Source organism: Molossus molossus, unplaced genomic scaffold (assembly GCF_014108415.1).
Source record: "Molossus molossus isolate mMolMol1 unplaced genomic scaffold, mMolMol1.p scaffold_m16_p_1, whole genome shotgun sequence".
Classification (NCBI taxonomy): domain Eukaryota; kingdom Metazoa; phylum Chordata; class Mammalia; order Chiroptera; family Molossidae; genus Molossus; species Molossus molossus.
Genome location: NW_023425344.1, coordinates 119,795,414 through 119,816,465, shown reverse-complemented (window position 1 = coordinate 119,816,465; position 21,052 = coordinate 119,795,414). Strand labels below are relative to the sequence as shown.

The 21,052-nt window shown below is 49.1% G+C and overlaps 1 protein-coding gene across 2 annotated transcripts; it reads right to left on the bottom strand.

Annotated features, from left to right (window-relative positions):
* Nucleotides 1-7,236: 7,236 nt before the first annotated feature.
* TBC1D21 (TBC1 domain family member 21) lies at nt 7,237-19,986 on the bottom strand. Of its 2 annotated transcripts, XM_036280800.1 has the most exons (11): nt 19,757-19,986; nt 13,172-13,279; nt 12,929-13,032; nt 11,630-11,724; nt 11,015-11,125; nt 10,791-10,891; nt 9,757-9,853; nt 9,444-9,544; nt 8,310-8,426; nt 7,656-7,739; nt 7,237-7,296 (listed from the first exon to the last, which is right to left on the bottom strand). In XM_036280800.1, the coding sequence occupies exons 1-11, from the start codon at nt 19,814-19,816 to the stop codon at nt 7,264-7,266; spliced, it is 1,011 nt and encodes a 336-aa protein (XP_036136693.1). In that variant the 5' UTR covers nt 19,817-19,986; the 3' UTR covers nt 7,237-7,263. The 2 variants fall into 2 exon arrangements, with proteins under 2 accessions (XP_036136693.1, XP_036136701.1); XM_036280808.1 differs by lacking the exon at nt 13,172-13,279.
* Between the last annotated feature and the right edge of the window lie 1,066 nt (nt 19,987-21,052).

Here is a 21,052-nt window from a genome sequence, read left to right as displayed (position 1 = left end):
AACAGATTCCATCGTGCTGCCACTCTCAGGCCTCCCAAAGCAGCTTTGGCCAGGGGTCTAGGCTTCCTCCTCTCACCTCTGCATCCCAGCTAGAGAAGGGATTGCAAAGTAGCTCACAACCTGGGCAGGGTGTTTCCTCCCTCGGGCAGCCTGGCCTTCCCTGGAGTCCTGGCTCGTGGAGGAGGTGCGCCCTCTGCAGGACATTATGTAGATTCCACAGGAAGGAGCAGGTGGCTCATTCTAGAGGCTGTATCTTGCAGCTACAGGAAGCCACAGGTCTTGGAGAGGCCCTCTCCCTTGTGGTTACTGCTTCTTAGGCGAAAGAATAAATGATAGTGGTTCACCTGACTCCTGAAAAGTCTGCCTGACAGCTGTCAGTTTTTTGAGTTGAAGTTTGCTGGGCTAAACATATTAAAGACATCCACATTACACCTGTATGGTAGATATATTTACTCCTGATTCATAGATGAGAAAACAGAGCTTCAAAGAGGGTAAGCAAGTTACGCAGGGTCACACAACTGTTACCTGGAGTCTGGCTCCAGAGCCTGTGGACTAAATCAGCTCCCTCTGTAGCCTGCTTAGGGTGTGGTCCTCCAGGAGGGAACTTGAGCTGTGAGGAATGTGTCAGGCAGACAGCTCTGGTGACCTTCATTGTAGTGTCCACGATAGGTGAGGGTGACAGAAGAGTGGAGTGGATCTGGGCCATGAAGGAGGAGTGACAGCAAGCCATGCCTGGTTTTCTTGAGAAGACATTGACAAATTACCATGTGCTTTGTTTTCTGACACTCACCCCTTCCTTCCCCGCCTCCCACAGGCAGCTTCCTGCCATTGCGCGTGCACAGCTGGTCATCCACAGGGGCCTCTGTGGATAGGGCCCTGCTGCCCCAGGAGGAGAGACCAAACTCACTCATTCACTTGGTTTTCACACTTCCTCCCATTTCACAGAGGGGGAAATTGAGGCCCAGTGGCTATGCTTTCTCCAACCCCAGCTCACCCCACTGGTCACTTGCAGACCTCAAGCCTGGCACCCTCACCGGGTGGAACTCAGGCACAGCTGAGACATTGCTGAGGAGCCAGATGCTGTTTCTGCACTCTCTCTAGGTCTGTGGTTGGGGGGGCCTCATCCTCCTCCCTGTTAACAGCAGATCTTGTGTCTCCTCCAAGTCTCTTTCCCCTTTTCTCCCTGCTTTTGTTATGATTCTTTTACTGAGCTTAAGAGTTTTAAGAGTTTTTGGTTGTTGTTAATCTTCACCCAAGGATATTTTTTTCCATTGATTTTTGGAGAGAGTAAAAAGGGGGGAGAGAGAAACATACATGTGAGAGAGATACATTAATTGCCCCCACTGGAGCCAGAGATCAAACCTGCAACCCAGGTATGTGCCCTGGACTGGGAATCAAACCCGTGACCCTTCAGTGCACGGGTCAACGCTCTGACCATGGGGCCACACTGTCCAGGGCCAGCTGACAGGTTTTGAGAACCCATCTTCCCCAACTCCCTTTCATCGTCTTTACCTTGTCACTTCTTTGTCACTTTCACCTCTTACTGGTCACCACAGTGACCTTCATCCCCTGCCTCTCTGCCACTGCGTCTTCCTCCTCCTAACTTCCATCACCCTTAGCTCCTTGGCGCCACCCTTCCCACCACGACTGCTGTTAGCGTTACCTCTGCCATCCACAGCGTCACATCTGGTGTTGCCTCTGTCACGACCGGGGCCCCACTGCCACTGCTGCTTTGACCTCCATCATCCTCACCTTCTCACCACCATGCCGCCGCCTCCTCCAAGGGCATTTCCACCCCCGTCGTCACCGCCGTTACCAGGGGCTTCCTCGTTCTCACCTCCACCTCTGCCATCTGCTTAGTTATTTCCCACCCTATCACTTCTACATCATCCCTCCCAGGATCTTCACCATCCCTGTCACCATCACCCTCTCCCCTAGAACTCAGCGCCTGGCGTTGAACCTGGGACTCGGGCAGGGAGCCTAGTCAGAGAAGAACATTTTCCTGCCTGACAGACATCCTCCTAGGTTTCCCAGAGGAGAACATCAGCAAGCCAGATGTCAGAACATCCCCTCCTCTTGACCCTTCCTCAAGGTGCTTTTGACAGGAGGCAGCTAAGCCCTCCCTGTCAGCCATGCCTGTACCCAAAGAGACAGCTACTGTCTGGTTGAAGATCGAGGCCTTCAATCCAGGGCTGCCTTGTTTGCATAATGACTGCACACATTTGCTTCTGAGTGCTGCACTATGATGCTCAGTTGTCATTTGCATATCATTCCAGGTGAGGTTGGGCCTTCGAGACTTGGGCACTTACTAATTCCCTAAAGAGATTATTTTATGTGCTGGTTTAGAAAACAACTTGGAATGCTTAATTCTGGAGTCATACAGCTGAAGGCTCTAGGTGGGGAGGTGGGGAGGTTAGTTAAGAGCCAGTGAGGAGAGAGCAGCCTGAAGAAGCTTTGGTGTGGTCCAGGGTGGAACATCGCGATGGTGGGGGTTGGCTGCAGTGATGAGCTCTGGTCCTCAGTATCAGTTCAGAATTGTGCCCTGCTCAGCCACTTCTACCCTCTCCAGGGTGTGACCTTGGACAAGCTGCTTCCCGTCCCCCCATTCAGAAGAAGGGTGTTAACTACTCATCCACCTCCATCAGACACCTGCTCTGAGTGCAGGAGTTTTGGTCCCTGAATGCACACTGGAATCACCTGGGGAACTTTTGAAAAGTACCAGTTCCCCTGGCTCACCCCCAGAGATTCTGATTTCATAGGTGGGCCGTGGGACTGGGTTATTTTTGAAAAGCTCCCTGGTGATTCTAATGTGCAGCTGAGATTAAGAAGCTTGCCCTGGCCAGTTTGGCTCAGCGGTTGGCGCATCGGCCTGCGAACCAGAGTCCCGGGTTCGGTTCCTGCTAGGGGTAGGTACCAAAAAAATTAATAAAGTATCTTAAAAAAAAAAAAAAAAAAAGAAGCAGCAGCTACCGCTGTGGCTCCACCCTCCCACCCTGCTGCCGCCTCCCTCGTCTTTTCAGCACTGTAGGCTCACCTAGCCCAAGGGCTGGCAGGGCAGTTTGGATGCTATTGCTTTTGGTGAAGTCTCAGAAGCAAATCCTGTCCCCTCCTGAGCAGGGTGGCTGATGTCCCACGTGTAGCACTGATGGGGAGATTTCCTGTCTCTGCCTTGGTCTTGCTTCATCCCATCCCCTGCCTGGGACTGGTCCAGAGAGGGGTCTGCAGGGGCAGGGATGGGGCAGGGTCTGCTCCTGCAGAGCCATCCTCTACCCACCACTTCCCTTCCAGCCCCCTTCCAGCCTCCCAGCTTTGCTGCTGCCATTTCCGTGCCTGGCAGAGGAGCAAGGAGCCCCCCTCCACTCCTAACTCTCACCTCCGTACACTGACTCCCTTGTAACCATCAAGCCAGCTCAGCCCCATCCTGGAGCAGCCTGAACTTTGTTTCAAAACAAGATGTAGTGAACTTGGCTATACTTTGGACTTCCCCAAACTTACTGAGGTCATAACAGGCATAGAGCAAGTGAACATGGGAGCTGCCCCAGAACTGATACTGTGGGGCTAAGAGTGAGGGTCTGGGGTTCCCCCTCAGTGCTCAAATTCTGGCTTTGCCATCATTGGCTGTGTATCCCAGTGACTCAGTTTCCCCACCAGTAAAAAGAGGGTGACAATGGCACCTGTCTTCTGAATCTGAGGATTATGGGAGAGAAAGCCTAGAAGAGCTTAGCACAGAGCTTGGGACACAGTAACTACAGAGCAAATGCAGCTGTAATTATTGTGAGGGCTGGGGACACAGTGCCCTTGTCCCTGACCTCCTGGAACTCCAGCCCACTCCTCATTGTCATAGTCCCCTCCTTCAGGTCTCTAAGGGGTCAGTGGGAGAGCGGGACTGGGGACAACTTGCTGCCTTGCCCTCTGGGGCGCGAGCTGCAGCTTCAGATGATGGGGCCTGGCATGTCATTGGGGTTGGTGGTGACAGGAGCAGGAGCAGGAGCCAGGCAGCACCCCTGGGGCGACCTCACTGAGGAGGCAGCTCTGTTCCCGCAGAGCCTGGCCTGGGAGCCCTGGAGGGGAAGGGGTCAGAGGACAACTCCCAGCAGGTGCAGAACTGGACAAATGGTCTATGTAGGGGTAGAGGTGGCAGGACTTGGTGACAGATTCAGGTGTGTATGTGCGTATGAGTGTGTGTGTGTGTGTGTGTGTGTGTGTTATGCAGTAAGAGAGAAGATCGTTTCTGTGGTCTGAATGGATCTGAACACCTGACTCTTCTGAAAGTCAGATAAAGAAAAGATCTTTCTAATATCGCTACACCTGGGTCAGGTTAACAGAAACGTCACCAGGCTGCCCGGGCTGCACGTGAGTGTGGGGAGCGTGTGTGTGTCGTGTCTGTGCAGGGCTGGGGTCCAGAGGTCTGGGAGACAGCTCTCAGAGGGGCGGCAGCCCGAGGGTCAGCGCTCAAGCACCAGTGGCCCTCGCGATGCTCAGCGGCACGGATGGCTCTGCTGGCGGTCCCCAACACGCGTGACCTTTAGTTAGCTGAGGAAGGAAGTTCACGTTCCTTCCTATTTCACCAACTTCCTTAATTTTCTAAAATTTCTCATTTTTCTTTCTTCACTTTTTTGTTGTCGTTAAATCAACCTCTTCCTTCCTCCCTTGTCCTTGTGAGAGGCCAGTGCTCCTGCCTCAGGTTTGGTCGTATCAGAGGGGTTGGCTCCTGGGCAGTGGAGGCCTCTCCGATGGCTCTGTCCCCCCTGCAAAGGTAGGAGTCCTTCCTCTCACTGGACAACGGTCTGGCCAGCCCGAGGGTGTGCAGAGCCTGCCTCCTTTCTCCCTCTGAGTCTCAGACACAGGCTCTGGGGCCAGAGAACTTGGATCTTTATTCATGCTGCCTCTGGAGCTATTAGTAGGCAGAGAGCCATTATCCTGGCTCCAGGAACAACGAGTGAGCTTGGCATCATTCAAAGTAGCCAGAGAAGAAGAAGAAAATGACCCCCAGGGAAGAGGCTTGGAATGAGAGGGAAAGGAGGAGAGGGGCGAGGTCACGAAGGCACACGGCCTATCCTAGCGCTCCTATCGGGCTCAGGGCCAGGCTTCTGTAAGCTTGGATAAGGCCTGGGTGCTCCATTCTCTTTATGCCTATGCTCACGGCCACTATGACTCATTTAAAAATATGATATTGGAAGTGTGTTAGGCACTAGTTTTTCCAGAATTGAATTTGTCACTGTTTCCACCTCTACCATGATTGCCAGCACCACCAGCTCCATCAGTATAAGTACAGGGAGAGCCTAGTACACGCTTGGTAAGTTTTGTTGACTGAATGAAAGCAGCACCTCCACCACCTCCTCTGTCTCCAACACTGCCAGAATCGGTGTCACGTCTTCCATTAGCTCTCCCACTGATATCACCGCGACCACCACCTCCACCGTCAGCAATGACATCACACCTCTACCACCAAACCTGTGACACCGCTGATGTCAACACCACCAATAGCCATCATCATCGCTGATACCCCAGTTGCTTCTACCACCATCACACTGCATCACATCTCTGCCACCAACCCCACCGGGCCATTGACACTAAATCACTGATAACCACCAACCTCATTGACGTCCCTATTATCACCCCCTAAACTTACATTGCCATCTTTGCCACCAACACCACACCATTGCTGAAGTCACCATTCCCATCACCACTGTCCTCATGGACATTGCTCCTGTTGTCCTCACCGATAGCATGGCCACAACATTGGTCTAGAAGGTGAGGGCTTGAATTTTTTAGTGTTGGAAGAGATGTTCAGCAGTGCATATCTCCCAACCAAAAACCACAGGCCAACTAATGCCACCAGGCCAAAGCAGCACTAGAAAATGCTAATCTGATGTTTTTGTGGGTTCTCTCTTTCCAAGGCCATAGTTAGCTCACCAAGATGACTTTTACTCTGGTTCTCTGGTAGAATAAGAACATAGTTTTGTTCTTGGAACACTGTATTCCCTGCCAGAGCCCTTGTTTATGTTACCTGTCTTGGGAACATAAACCTGAGGAAAAGTGCAGCATGTGAATCTGCTCTCTAGCCGGCCCCAAAAGACCCTGGTGGGGGACAGGCCCTGCTCTTCAGCAGAGGTACAGCATCCAAGAGACTCAGAGCCAGCCATGGATGGGACATTGTCACCTGAGGGGAAGGAGAGCAGACAGAATTGGAAACATTGTGCCTTTGGAGTGACGGTCACCAAGAGTGACAGGATGGGAGCAGAGGGCGGGGCAGCTGGCTGACGAGTGGGAAGTTTGGTTATCCCTCACCCCCAAGGGCCAGGATCCACAGCAAAACCAATGGATTCCTCCTGCTCATCCACTAGCCCCCTCTGGAAAATTGTAGGTACTGGGAAGGGCTGTGTGTGTATGTGTGTGTGTGTGTGTGTGTGTATGTGTGTGTGTACACATGTGCACACACTTGCCGAGCAGCTACGGGGGCACTGGTCAGCCCCAGCCCCTTCTGGCCAATCTTTCTGTCTGCCCTCAGGGACCCCTCAGAGTACGGGAAGGCTGGGCAGGGGGCTCGGGCTTTGGTCTAGTGTGAGGAGGGCAGGTGCCCTGAGCCTCTGCCCCAGGGAGAGACTAAACTGCCCCAGCCAAGGAAAAGATGACATTCTCTGGAGAGACTGAGTAAGGCTGAAAAAGATAGTTCAATTTAAGGGGATATTTGCAGGCTGAGAAATGAAGGTGCCATCTCGAGGGAGCCTTTGAAACCAGGAGTGGAATCATGCTGCCCAGAGGTTCGGGCTGTGTCCTCCCACAGACTGGGGCAAGCTCTGGAGGAACAGCTTGCATGTGATGGGGGGATGCCAACCCCTGGGGTCAGACCCTCTCTCAGGACTGAGTCCAGTGGACTGAGCAGGCCTATTAGACCTTTCAGCCCGCCTTCCACAGGAGGTGGAAAGGCTCCCAGACCCTCAGCCATTTGCTTCCCAGTGTAGAGCTGCTGCTGCCCTGGGAAGCCCTCGGCCACAGAAGCGTTGAGGACCCAGTCTCTTCCCAGCACGTATGCCTCCAGCCCTTGCAGTCTTTCCCCTCCTCCACCAGGCTTTCTCTTCTTATTGGACAATCCTGTCTCTGCCGTCGCCCCGGGACACACTGCCCACCACAAACGCGACTCCAGGAGGCGGTTTTCATTGCAGCTGTATTAACCCTAACGCCCTGCAGACTCGATCCTGGCCTCGTGGCTGAAGCACCTCTGTCTTGTCCACTGAGGGTTTCTGTCCACTGTGAGTGTCCTCAGAGAAAGAAATCCTTTAATGGCTGAGGAACCTGGGAAGAGGAGGGTCCGGTAGATTGAGGGGGCAGACATTGGTCTGCTGCCCTCATTCTTCAGTTCATCCAGCTGGTGACATTCTCTTGAGTCTCTGGATGCTCAGCCCTGGGTCCAGATCCACCGGGTGGACACAGGGTAGGATGGAGGAGGGCGTGTTTCCGGGAAGGGCAGTCTGCCTAAGGAGGCACCGTTACTTGTGCAAACAGCCAAAAGTCCACAAGGAGAACCCCTGTGGGTTGGTGGCAGAGCATGTGGCACAAACTGTCTCTGAAGCTGCCATTGGCTGGGCTTGGAAGATCAGGGACGGCTTCTTGGAAGAGGAAGAAAAGAAGGACAAATAATTGGGGCAACTTACATCCTTCTGGATGAGCTCCGCATAAACCAAGCAGGCAGCAGAGATCAGCTCATCGGCATCAAGGTCAACCAGGGTGTTGCAGGCCTGTGCCAGGACAAAGGTGGGGTTCAAAGCCACTGCTCATGGCTGTCACGGGCCACCTGAGCTTTTCCCAACCCACTGGCACAGTGCCTGAAATTTCAGCATTAGAATTTTATATTTTGGGGAGATGGCAAATGTAGTTTTCATACTGGGGTCTAGGGAGTCCTGGGGTTCCACTGAGGGTCTCACAGGCTTCCAAGAAGTACTTGTTTTATAATTGGGGTGCCACCTAAGATGTTTTGAACAAGGACTTGAGCACTGTTTAGACATTTTGGAAAATTTTAGATCTTTTGCCACAGGAGGTTGCTAGAGCCAAGGAATGACTGAAGCAGTCAGGCCTGGTAGTCAAGAGCCATTCAAGGCCTCAGTTTCCTCAGATGCTGCCGAGGGGTGAGGAGGATGACCATCGCCCCTGGGGCAGGCTTATTGTGAGCTCATCGATAGAGCACTCAGCATGGTGCTCAGGGCAGGTGGGCTCCGGCATGGCTCCTGTCTGGGGGCAAAGAGGGCCCTGGAGCCCAGTCTTTCGCTGTCTGGGGTGGGGTGTCAGGCCTGGCCAGGGCGTGCTCTCACCATGAGGATGTCATCGCCGGCCATGCTCTCCTGAAGGACCTGCTCACGCACCATCCGCAGCAGGCTGTAGGCCACCAGCACCTGGAAGTTTCTGCAGGGCTTCCCGGTCAGCAGAACCTGCACCAGCGGGTGAGTCTTGGCCTTCACCCTGTGGCCTGGGACTACACTGCCCTTCAGATGGTGAGGCCCCCCAACCACAGGCCCAGGTCCAGACATTCCTGGACCTTGCTGCTGACTCGCTCGCTCACTCACTCTCTCAGGCAAATGCTCACAGCTACCTCTGGGGTTCTAGGCATTGTGCTGGTTACTGGGGTGATCAGAAAAAAAAGCCTTCAGGGAATTCATCAGATGGAGGAAAGAGGAAGAGAGAGAATGAGAAAGGGGAGGGGAGGAGGAAGGTAGAGAGTGGGGCTACGGAAGAGGGGAGAGAAACACCGGTAACTGTCTGTCACATGAGTGGCGCTTCAGCAAATCAGTGGCTGATGTCAACAATACAGGGGTATCACCAAAGTCCTGTGGGTGGTCATGAACTGAGGCATGGAGACCAGCAGGTCAAGAGGGAGAAGGGAGGCGGGGGTGACTCACAGGGCTGGGCGTTCCAGGCTAAATATTAGGCTGGCCCTGAGGCAGTGGAGGCCGCTGGACAGGGCAGTGATGAGTGGTGGCTGTGTCCCGAGGAGGTTCATCTGCTAATGGCCGTAGGGACTGGGATGAAAGGACTGTAGGCGAAACTGTCTGTGGCCCCCGCCTTCTCCAGGAGTGAAGGCTCAGGAAGGAGCTAGCACCAGGTGGAGGGGAAGACGAGGAAGGGGAGAGGAGGAAATGAGAGCGGAGTGAGGCTGCTTGGACAGGAGGCAGGGAAACGGAACTGCAGGCCAGGTGTCCATGGCACAGGTCACAAGGCCCCTGCTGCCCTTTCTGCTCTGAGAAGGTGAAGCTGGTGGGACTGCATGAACAGATGGATGAGCTGATGCTCTAGCCTCCTCCTTATTGGGCAGGAGCAGGGTTGATGGCCCAATAAACCAGAGAACCTGGGCTCCATTCAAGGCCAGTAATAAAGGGAGGCAGGCCAAAGGGCTCTCCTGCTGCCTGTCCGAGGGGCCTATCCCCTCCGTCCCCAGCAGACCGCCTCACCTCCCAGAGCCTCCAGACATCGTCAAAGGACTTGAAAGCACGCTGGAAGCAGAGGCAGAACCAGGGGAAGAGGGACTGCACAGCCCCCGCACCTTTTCCTTCTGTGGGGAGACAAGCGGGGTGCCAGCCAGGAGACCAGAATCAGAGAAAAGGGGATGACACACATAAGAGAGCATAAACAGCCAGCTAGACACTGCAGCATAACATACAGGCTGCCTGGCTGTCATTTTTCTAGCTGCCCTTGGAGAGGGTTTGTGGTGGACCTCCAGCCGTCCAGACTCCAACCCCATCGAGACGAACCCTGTCCACTCACTTAGGTGCTCAGCAAACACAGGGTCTAGGAAGTTGATCAGGTTGTTGAGCATGTCTAGGTTCTTGCCCACCCCAATGTTGATGACACAGCTGTGCTCCTGTGAAAGATGGGTGAGAGGGAGGGAAAGTGAATCCTCTGGGCTTGAGGGCACCGGAAAAGCCAGCCCTGCTTTGTCAACTCTCCAATTCTGGAGACCCTCTGTATGTCTGCAGGCCGGTTCGTGTCCCTGTATGACTCTGTATGAATCTGCACACATCATGTCTGTGTCTATATGTGATCTGTGTGTGCAAGTGTATCCATTTGTATATGTGTGTGCACCTGTGTGTGCGTGTGTGTGTGTGATGAGGTTGCAGAGATGTTTCAGGTGTGGTTCAATGCAGTGAGCCCAGGTATTTCTCCATGAACCTCCTGTGGGTCAGAACCAGGACAAGGAAAGCTCAGTGAGCACACTGCTCCACTGATGGAGAAAGGGATGAGGGTGGGTTCTGGGAAGCCTCTTACAGATCATGAGGGAAGTCTTTCCAGGGGACAGTGATTTCAAAAGCCTTCCCCCTGGACAGTTGGTGTGCATCTGGTGTGCCCCGTCCCCTGGTAGACCTGAAGTGCAGGTGGTGCGGAGGGAGCATTGAGAGAGCAGACTGATAATGGAGGACTTGAATGCCTGGATTTTATTCTGAAGGCGTGGGGGAGCTATGGAGTATTTGTGGGAGCAGAGCGTGTTTTGGGAAAGGAATGCCAGAAGTGGGTGCCGTCTCTGGGCTTGGTCAGTCACACTCTTTCAAAGTTTGGTGAGAGCTGGACCCAGAGCATCGCTCCGGCCACCCCTCCCCCCACCAACTTCAATGCTTGCTACCCCCACCCCGGAACACACCACACTGGGCTTGGCTTGCTCCCCCAGGCTCCTCTGGAACCCAAAGAGCTGTTTCAGGGCCAGAGGAAATGGCTGGGGCTTCCAGTGCCTTCCTAACCTCAAGAGATTGTCTAGGGAATTAGTGGAGGTTGGGGGAATCCCTGAGCGTAGGCCCAACACTTACTATTTTCTGCAGGAAGAACTGGAAAAGCCAGAAGATCTCGTGCTCATGTTCCACCATCAACTGGAAAAGCATCACCATCTCGTGGAAGCCCTGCTGGTACTCTGGGGTGGACAGGGGCCAGTGAGGGGCTGGGTGGCAGGGGCAGAGTCTGGGCTTGGGCAGGGAATGGATTCCAGAAAGGAACTGAGAAGAGGGGCGGAGGGGAGGCTCAGCCTGGAGCGCACCTGCCTGGGTGTTGCAGACGTAGCTCAGGAGCAGAATCTTCTCCAGCCTCTTCTTGTCAATGAGGACATTGCCCAGGGGGTCTTTGTCATAGAGTTTCTGGATGTCATGTACTGGGTTGGGAGCAAAGGACAGGTGGGTAGCACCAGATCACCTCCAGCAGAAGGTCCATGGGTGAGTTTATGTCCCCCAGCCAGCCCAGGGAAGAGGCTTGGAAAGGAACATCAGTTCCCCCAGACTCTATCTATCCCTCACCACACCCTGAGCTGCCTGGGTTTCTTCCCCCTTCCAAATCTTTGACCAGGCCGAAACCTCTGCCAAGAATGTGAACCCTTTGTCTAAATCAAATCCAGCCTAGTTCAAGACCAAGGTGGGAAGAGATGAAGAGGAAGCAGCAGAATCAGTATGCCTCCATGGAAACACCATTCTGGGCATCTAGAGGCGCCCTGTAGAGGTGGATGGATGGACGAACCACAGGTTAGCTGAAAAAATTCCAGGCACCTGTCAGGGCAGCTCCCAGGCACCGGGGAACCACACCCACAAGACTGAGCAGGGATCGGGGATCCCTGACTTCCAGCAGTCCCCTCTGCACAGCCCGCCCACCCTAGTCTGCTCACTGATGTTATTGCGAGTCTCTGTGAAGTTCCGGTGCAGGTTTTCCAGGAGGGGCTGAATCTTCTCATACATCTGGCATAAGGCCTCGTAGTTCTTCCTAGGAGAACAGGACTGAGGCTAAACGAGGCAGCCCTTCTTCCCAGCAAGTCTAGGGACCCTGGGCTATGCCCACTATCTGGGACACTCCCCTCCCCTCCCCACTGCCTGTGCCAGCCCTCATCATCCTCTTTTGTGCATCTAGAGTGCAGATGTAGACGAGATTAACCTTGTGGTTCTATAGTCCGATGGCCACACCTGAATCTTGGCTTCACAACTTAATAACTGGGGGTCTGCAACTGGGGTCAAGCCTTGACGACCTCACTGTCCCTCTCTAAGTGTTGGTTTCCTCATCTGAATAAAGTAGCACTTATGCCTCAGAATTATAAGGATTGGATGAGAGTGTTTTGTGCCCATCATTACAATGTGCTGGTAACTTAGTAGGCTGAATGGTGACCCCAGAAAGATATTTCCATGCCCTAACCTCTGGAACCTTATTTGCAAAAAGGGTATTTGCAGATATAATTAAGTTAAGCATCTCAAGATGAGATCATTCTTAATTGTCCAGTTGGGCCCTAAATCTAATGACGAGTATCCCTGTAAGAGAGGCACAGAGGAGAAATACAGGGAGAAGGGAGAAGGCCGTGCGACCGTGGAGGCGTAGACCGCAGTGATGCGGCCACGTGCCAAGGAATGCCTGGAGCTACCAGAAGCTCCAAGAGGCAAGAAGGGTTTTCCCACAGAGCTTTTGGAGAAAGAGTGGCCAGCACCTTGCTTTTGGGCTTCTGGCCCCAGAACTGAGAGAATTCATTTCTACTGTGGTAAGTCACCTGGTCTGTGGTGCTTTGTTAAAGCGACCTCAGGAAACTAACACAAGTGGGCTCTGGTTGGACTCTCAGGACTCCCAGCTGGCTCTAGATCCCCTACCGCCCTGGCTTTTCCTCTGGCTTGCCCTGTGCGGCAACCTTCCCCACCCCCAGGAGGCTGCACAGGCCTCGGGGGAGGATGGGACGTGGTGGGGTGCTTAAGAGCAGTTGCTGGGGTCAAGCCTATGTCGCCAGTCTGTGGGCTGGTAAATGGAACTGGGAGAGGATGGTAAAGGTCCCTCCTGTGTGTGGACCCTGGGTCAGGAGTGCCACGAGGATTTTGCTGCGCAGAATGAGAAGTCTGTTTAACATCTGACTGAAATTGGCAGGCAGGAGTGAGAACGCCCTCCTCATTGCATAGCTGCCCAGCCTCCCCTTACAGAATCTGGAATGCTCTACCTCTTTGTACTGTCCACTGTGAGCCGCTCATCCCGGGAACTCTGCCATGAGTAGTAGCCTGTAAGGAACTTCCAGGCTTCTGTCCTCACGAAGGGGTGCAGACCCTGGGGTAGGGGTGGGAGGTGAGAGGTCATGGGTTCTCAGAATGCCTGCCAAAAGGGCCCCTCCCCATACCACCTGCCCCCTTGCCCACCCATGCTTTGTACTTCCAGGGGAAGGCCAACAGTAGCTTGGGGACCATACCCTTTCCAGGATGTTAACACAGATGAAGTCTCTTGACTTGGCCAGCTGACCGTTCTCGTCAAAGAAGCCATCCCATTCTGTCTTGTCAATGGGTGGTTTTCTCTTCACCTGTTGAGGACAACTACTTCAGCCCTCTTTTAGGGACCTTTGGCTTTTCTTTTCAGTGGATTTTTAAATAGTACACTCTGGAATTTGCAATGTGTGTGCTAAGCTCACAGTCTCTGACTCACTTCTGGAAATTTATCCTGAGAATATCACTGAAAAAAATTAAAATGCTGTATGTACAATAATTTTCATTGCACACTACTTATCAAAATGAAAAATGAAAGTGCTCTAAATGTTATGCAATGAGGGAATAGTTAAGTAAACCATGGTTTATATACTCAATGGAATATTATGAAGCATATAAAATGATGCTTATGCCCTGGCCAGTTTGGCTCAGCGGTTGGAGCATTGGCCTGTGGTCTGAAGAGACTCAGGTTCGGTTCCCACTGAGGACATGTACCTCAGTTGCGGTTTGTCCCCGGCCCTGGTTGGGTCTTGTGGGTGGCGACCACTCGATGTGTCCCTTTCACATCGATGTTTCTCTCTCTCTCTCTCCCTCCCACTCTATCTGAACAAAAAATATATATCTATATAAAAAAAAGTCCTTGGGTGAGGATTAAAATGATGCTTACAAAGAATGAATAATCTGGAAAAATATAAATGTTAACAGAAAAAAGCAGAACACAAAATTTCACATTTAGTATTTATCTTCTCTATGTACTATCCTCCATAAATGTCTGTTTTATATTATAAAACTATACTGTATATACTCAAATACATAGTGAATTAACCACTATAAAAATTCTTTTAGAAAGAAGACTAAAAAAATTACTAAAATATGACCTAAAACCAGTGATTATTATTATGATTAAAAATATGGTTTTATTGATTTTAGAGAGAGGGAGGGAGAGACAGAGAGAGAGGAAGAGACAGAGAGAGAGAGAGAGAGAGAGAGAGAGAGAGAGAGAGAGAGAGAGATGAGAAACATCAATCAGAAATCTCCTGTACATGCCCCGAACCCCGAAACCTGGGCATGTGCTCTGACCAGAAATTGAACTGAGACCTTTTGGTGCATAGGACAACGCTCAACCAACTGAGTCACACTGGGCAGGGTGACAGTGATTATTTTTGAATAATAGGATTGTAAGTAATTTTTTCTTTTTTATTGCATTTTCAAATCTATAATGATTTATGTTGCTTTGATAATAAAAAATATAAAATAAGCACTAATTAAACACATTCATGAGCTTCATTTTACCTTTTCTGGAATGATTTTTAGTTTACTTAAGGTGTGTGTGTGTGTGTGTGTGTGTGTGTGTGTGTGTGTGTCTGGGGGAAGTGAGTACACTGCATACAAAGTAATTAAAAATGTTCATAAAATAATAACAAGAAGTTTGCGTTCTTATTTAAATGACCTCCCATTAATCTGCACCTGAATATGCACACAAAGAAAAGAAAACATCACCAAGCAAGGTAGCCTCCAAAGTCCCCTGGAATGGTTCTTCCTGAATGCTCCAGTCCCTGAAGCCTTCCCCACTGCGGTCAGCCAGGTTCAGCACCGTGAGCCGGCCCTTCCTTCTGCCGTCTGTTCCACATTGGGCAGTGCTTGCAAGATGTGCACAGAAAGGTCTGAAACTTGTTTCTGCTGCTGAGCACAGGAGACCAAGAAGCAGTTCTCCACCCACATGCCAGCAGCATCCAGCTCTGGTGCCCCGTGCCCTGCAGAGTCACGGCAGAGACTATCGCAGTGACAGTTTATTGGCTGTTTTCCCACTCTCCCTTTGGAAACATTCCCTTTGGTGGTCGGTTCCCCTGGGGCTGACCCACTCTGTCTTCTCTCTGCATTCTCTATCTTCTGAACCAAATAGGACATATGGGCCCAAAAAGATACAAAAAAAATCTTAATGTTAGCTTAACCTTGGGAAGTCAGATCTGCCCATGCCATGCATCTGCTGCATGGACACTATCATCTGAGCCAATCAGAGCCAGGCTTCTGCCCCTCTGACAGCTGTCATGTTCTTCTAACATATACTTAGTCATAGACTGCAACTCAGTGTGCACTGTGACAGTACTAGCGTAGGAGGCGACAGACAAAGCTGGGCTGTGTCCCAGATTCCTAATTATAAAAGAAAATGCATGAACTTTAAGAATACATTTCCATATGCATTTCAGTCAGTTGGTCAATTTCTATAATAAAGACAGCTGTGATTTTGATGGGGGTTGTATTAAATCTATAGATCAATTTAGGGAGAATTGGTAACACTATTGAGTCTTCTGACCCACAAGCACAATCTAGTTCTCCATTGATTGAGGTCTTTTAAATTTTCTTCTCTCAGCAATGTTTTATAGTTTCCAGTATATAGGTTAGTCATATATTTTGTTAGATTTGTCTCTAAATATTTCTTTTTTGGATGCTATGGTAAAAGGTGTTATTTTAAAAATGTCAACTTTCAATTGTTTACTGCTAATATATAGAAATACAATAGATTTATATATATTGATCTGGTATCCTGAAACTTTCTAACCTTGCTTATTAGTTTTAGTAGTTTTTGTATGTTTGTTTTCTTGATGTTATGAGACTTATTATACAGGCCAAGGATCAGAAACAATGACCTATGGGCCAAATCTGTCTCCAACCTGTGTTTAGATAAAGTTTTATTGGCACACAGCCATGTCCATTCATTCATTCATTGCCTATGGGTGCTTTCATGCTATAATGGCAGAGTTAAGTAGTTGTAACAAAAATAACACCAAAAAATAAACTACTTACTACTTGACCTTTACAGACAAAGTTTGCCAACCCTAATGTAGACGATTATGTTGTCTGTGAATTTGTGGGCAGTTTAACTTCTTCCTTTCCAGGCTGGATGCCTTATTTCTTTTTCTTGTCTTATGCATGGTAGAACCTCAAGTGCAATGTCGAATAAAAGTGGTGAGAGAAGACATCTTTGTTTCGTTCCCAATCTTAGCAGAAATGCACTCAGGCTTTCATGACTCCATATCATGTTAACTGGAGTGGCCTTTATCAAATCGAAAAAGTTCCCTTCTATTCCTAGATTGTTGAGAGTTTTTTCAGGAGTGAATGTTTAATTCCTTCAAATGATGTTCTGCCTCTATGGAAATTATAAACACCATTTGGTAATCATATATTATCCTTCTTATATATCATTGTATACTATTTGCTAAAATTTTTTTTTAATCCTCACCCGAGGACATTTTTGCATTTATCTTGAGATGGAGCGGGAGGGAGAGTGGGAGGAAAAGAGAGAGAGAAACATCCATGTGAGAGAGAGACATTGGTTGCCACCCACACGACCCCAACTGGGCCTCTCTGCTCTGTGGGCTGATGCTTTAACCGCTGAGCAAACCTGCCAGGGCTATTTGCTAAAATTTGATTTAGAATTTTTACACCTGTGGTCATGAGAGATATTGGTCTATAATTTTCTTGCAATGTCTTTGATTTTGGTATTAGGGTAATGTTGACCTTAGAGAATGATGAGGAATGCATTTGGGCTTTTCAAGTATTTGAAGAGTTTTTGTGGACTTGCTACTATTTTATTCCTCAGTATTTGGTAAAACTTACCAGTGAAGCCATTTAGGCCTGGAGTTTTCTTTGTGGGAAGATTTTTAACTGCAAATTCAATTTCTTTATTAGATTTGAAGATGGAGTCAGAAGAAATTGTTTTATTTTTTACTTTAAATATTAGAGATTTATAGGAACCAGACATTTTCCTTTCAACTCACTTTCATAATACAAAACAACAAGGAATTAATAAAATCACAAAGCATAAAAATAATAGAAATCCAAAGAAATTCATTTTGAACACAAATCCATGAAATCCTCTTATTACTTGTAGACACTAAAAAGCATCAATGATGTGCCAGGCACTTTTCTAAGCACTTGAAATACAACAACTTGTTTCATCTTCACAATCATCTATAAGGTAGGTGTAGTAATTATACTGTTTTGGAGGCCAGGAAACTGTAGGAGGGTTTATTTGCATATCTGAAGTCACATAGCAAGTATCAGAGTTGAGATTTGAACTCAGACCTGATTGGTGCAAGAGTCAGGGTGCTGAACCCCAATGCCATGCCACCAGGAAGGACATACAAGAGGCAAAGATTTTCAATTTGTATAAAAAATATACATCTACACAAGCTATTAGCAAAAGGTATACATTAAAATGAAATGCCTTAGAAAGATGAAAAAAAGATGAACAAATATATGAAAAAAGAAACAAACAATAAAAGAGTGGCAAAGTAATCAAAGTAATATGCACACCACAATAAGATATGACATCAACACAATAAGGAGAGATAAGGAGAAACATCAGGAGAAGGCAGCTGGGTTCTCTAAGAATTTGCATTTCTAAAGGTCTACCTGCAACAATGGGCCATCTGCCTAGTTTGTCAGGGATGAATTTGTTCATAAAATGTCACTGCCTTCTCCTTCCAGGAAACTCCCTTTCTCTCTGCCCTCTACCTCCTTGTGTCTTCCAAATCTACAAGAAACCTGAGACATTTGCTAGCAAGCCTAGGGCCACACCAGCAGCTTGCTGACATGCAAAGGGCTAAAAGTGAAAATTTGATCATGAAAACCCCTCCCCTCCCTACTCCCAGTACATCCACAACACTTGTCTGTGCTAGAAATCACAGATATAAATCTGGGGTCCTTCAAAGTGATGGGATTGTCAGCTCCAGGGCCTCTCAAATCCACCTTCATTCTCCCGCATTTCCCCATTCCTTATTCCACCGGCCTGTTAACACCCTGCACAACCATCTGGGTACTCAGCCTGGTGGCCAGGGAGGGGGAACTACGGAGCGCACCAGGTGCCGCAGTGCAGCAGCTGCTCTCCTAGGCTCCTGGGGAGAGCGCCGCTAGCAGAGCAGTTGTGGGAATCTCCCACCTTCACAGTGTGCATAAGCAGGTGAAAACTTCTCCACCAGCAAACCTGGGAAACCTTGGCCATGCTCCCCCTGGAGAAAGGGGCCTACAGTGAGCACCTTAAGTGGTTCTGTTCCTCTAACAGCTTCCTGCTGGCAGAGACCTTGGCTGCCGGTGTACAGCTCCCACCTTCCCTCCCCTTCTGCATCACTGGGTTAAAGATTTCCACTAATATGTTTAGTAAAATAGGAAATCTACTGGACAATAAGAAACACTTTCTATGAAGACTTTTGATGCCACATTGCTCTGAATACTCATAGTAACAGAGCCCTCAAGAAAGCCTGGGAAGGGTCATTGACCCTGCGTAGGGTTCTCCACCACTTTTTCACTCCCAGCAGTAACCATGGCTTACCATGTCAGTGATTCTCACCCAGGGGAGAGGCAGCGGGAAGGGTGAGGGGGCGGGGGTCCAAGAGGAGCAGGCATATTAAAATTGGGAGGGGGGTTGTAAGCGCATTTGAAAGTGACCTGGGTGATTAGCAACAACCCAGGTGTGAAGGGAGTATCATCAGTACAGTATACTGATTAAAAGAATGGTTTAAAACACTGGTTCTCAAAGTTAGCTGCACACCAAAATCACCAAGAGGGTTTGTTAAAACACAGATTGCTGGGCCCTACCTCAGAGATTTTGGTTCAGAAGATCTGGGGCCCAAGAATCTGCATTTCTTACAAGTTCCCGATTGATGCTGATGCTGCAGGTTTGCGCACCACGCTTTGAGAATCACTGGATTAGAAGATGGACTCTGGAGCCCACTTGTCTGGGTCTGAATACCAGCTCTGCCACTTAGTGGCCATGTACCTGTAGGCAAGTTACTTAATCTCTGTGCCTCAACTTTTTCATTTATAAAATGAAGATAATGACATCATCTACCTTATAGGGTTAGGATGAGAATAAGTGACTATAAATAAAGCATTTAGAAGAGTCATCGTACATAATAGATGCTATGTGAAAGTTTGTTGTTTCATTATCATCTTTCTCTAAGTCCAGAGAAATGAAGAAAGATATGAAGAAAATTCAAATCAAGGCCTGGTGATAATCTGTAATAAGCAATAACATTTAAAATTAAGGGAGAGAGGTGCCCATTTTGAAATTCTGCTCTTTTATGTATCACTTTCTTAATCACTATGATTAATGAAACTTGAACTTATAATTAGTTACCATAATTTTGAAAAATATACTGTGTGGAAAATTTTTATGACTGAACCTGACTTCTAAAGAATAAATCTATCTTATTAGCTAAGTTTGGAACAACCACTAACAGAAGCATTACTGCCACCTGGTGGCAGCATACCAAAATTGTTGGCAAAAGCACCAAGGAAAATTATTCAGCATCTTTAAGACTGAGCTTGCAAATCTAAAGCATATTAATTAGAATGTCACATATGAACAAAAGGTAACACTGGCTTAGAGAAATGGGTAAAGGGAGACCTCTCAGTCTTGTTGGTGTTGATGGTGACACCAAGGTACAACCTACCCTTCTTTCTCTTCTGGGACAATTCATAGTTCCAGTCTTTCCCACCCAGCAGGGGTAAATGGCTTAATACAAACCAGAGGTTGGGGAGAGAGGGACTTGTAGCAGATGAAGAACACGCACCAGGATGAAGGAGGCTGACAGCCTGGCAGAGAGGCTGTTTTCGGGAGAGAGGGTGGTCATGGCCCCTTCTGGTTGTCTTCAAAGCACCCTCTAACTAGAGCTTACTTGGAGCTCTGAATGATGCTTAATTAATAGGGAAAATGATCTTCATTTAGGGGGATAAGTTGCATTCCCAGGGGGAACTGGGTCTCTCCTGACCAACACACTTGAGCAGAGCCAGCCAGCTGTGTGTCACAAGGGCCCTGGAACCCTAGTCACAATGACCTTGGAACATGAGAGTACTCAGCTTCAGAGGTAAGACACCCAAGAGACAAGGGGACTAAGCCTACCAGTCATCTAGGAAAACTGCATTACATACAGGAGGTTAGGGTCAGGACATGTAGACCAGTGTGCTGGGTGATCAGGGAGGGCTTCCTGACAGAGGTGATCCAGGTAGCCTTTCTCTCTATCTCTGGCTCTCCTTCATCTGGGCTCCCTTCACTCATTATCCCATAAGACCAGGACCCAAACCAGGAGAACACCTAGAACTGGAGCTTCAGATTTCTTAGGTGCCACTTCCAGATGTTCAGATCAGCATGTCTGGGCTGGGGACCTGGGAGACTGTATTTTCAAAAGCTTCCATGATGACTATGATCCAGTAAATGGTAGCTTTAGGGAATAGAGACCAGTTTAATTTATCTTTATATCCAGAGTGCTTAAGAGAGTGCCTGAGTGACTGAATAAATGATTTAACTGAATGGAAAGATAAAGGAAGCTCTCGGATCTCACCTCACTTCCTTCTCTGTGTATTACAGAGATTTCTGTATGGAACCCTGAATTCCTTCAGACCAGGGTTTTGTACTTTCCCCACACCTGGCACTTGGTGGGTGCTCAGTACTGTTGAATGAACCTGAGGACAGCTCCTCTTGGCTCCAGGATCTCCAGTTCTCCATCTGAAGCATCACTTGCATGTCTACTCAGGTCCTGGCCGTGAAAGCCATCGGGCTCTAAAGACTCCTTACTAATTAGGAGATGACAGTAATTAGACCAACCAAATTGGAATCAGAAGCTTAGAGTTGGAATTTGGACTCTGACCTCAAATTTGGATGTGTCCCCCTCCTGAGCCATGGCCCCCGCCATGAAATCAGAATATGGTCAACCTCTGGCTTTCACATTCTGATTAACATAATGCATCGGCGTCCATGTGGAAGTCGTCACAGTTCATTGTCTCATTTACTATTACTGTCCTGCTGGTTTCTGGCACTGCAGGAGGCCGCGTAAACCAAAATGCTGTGTTCTCAGCCTCCCTCCACTACT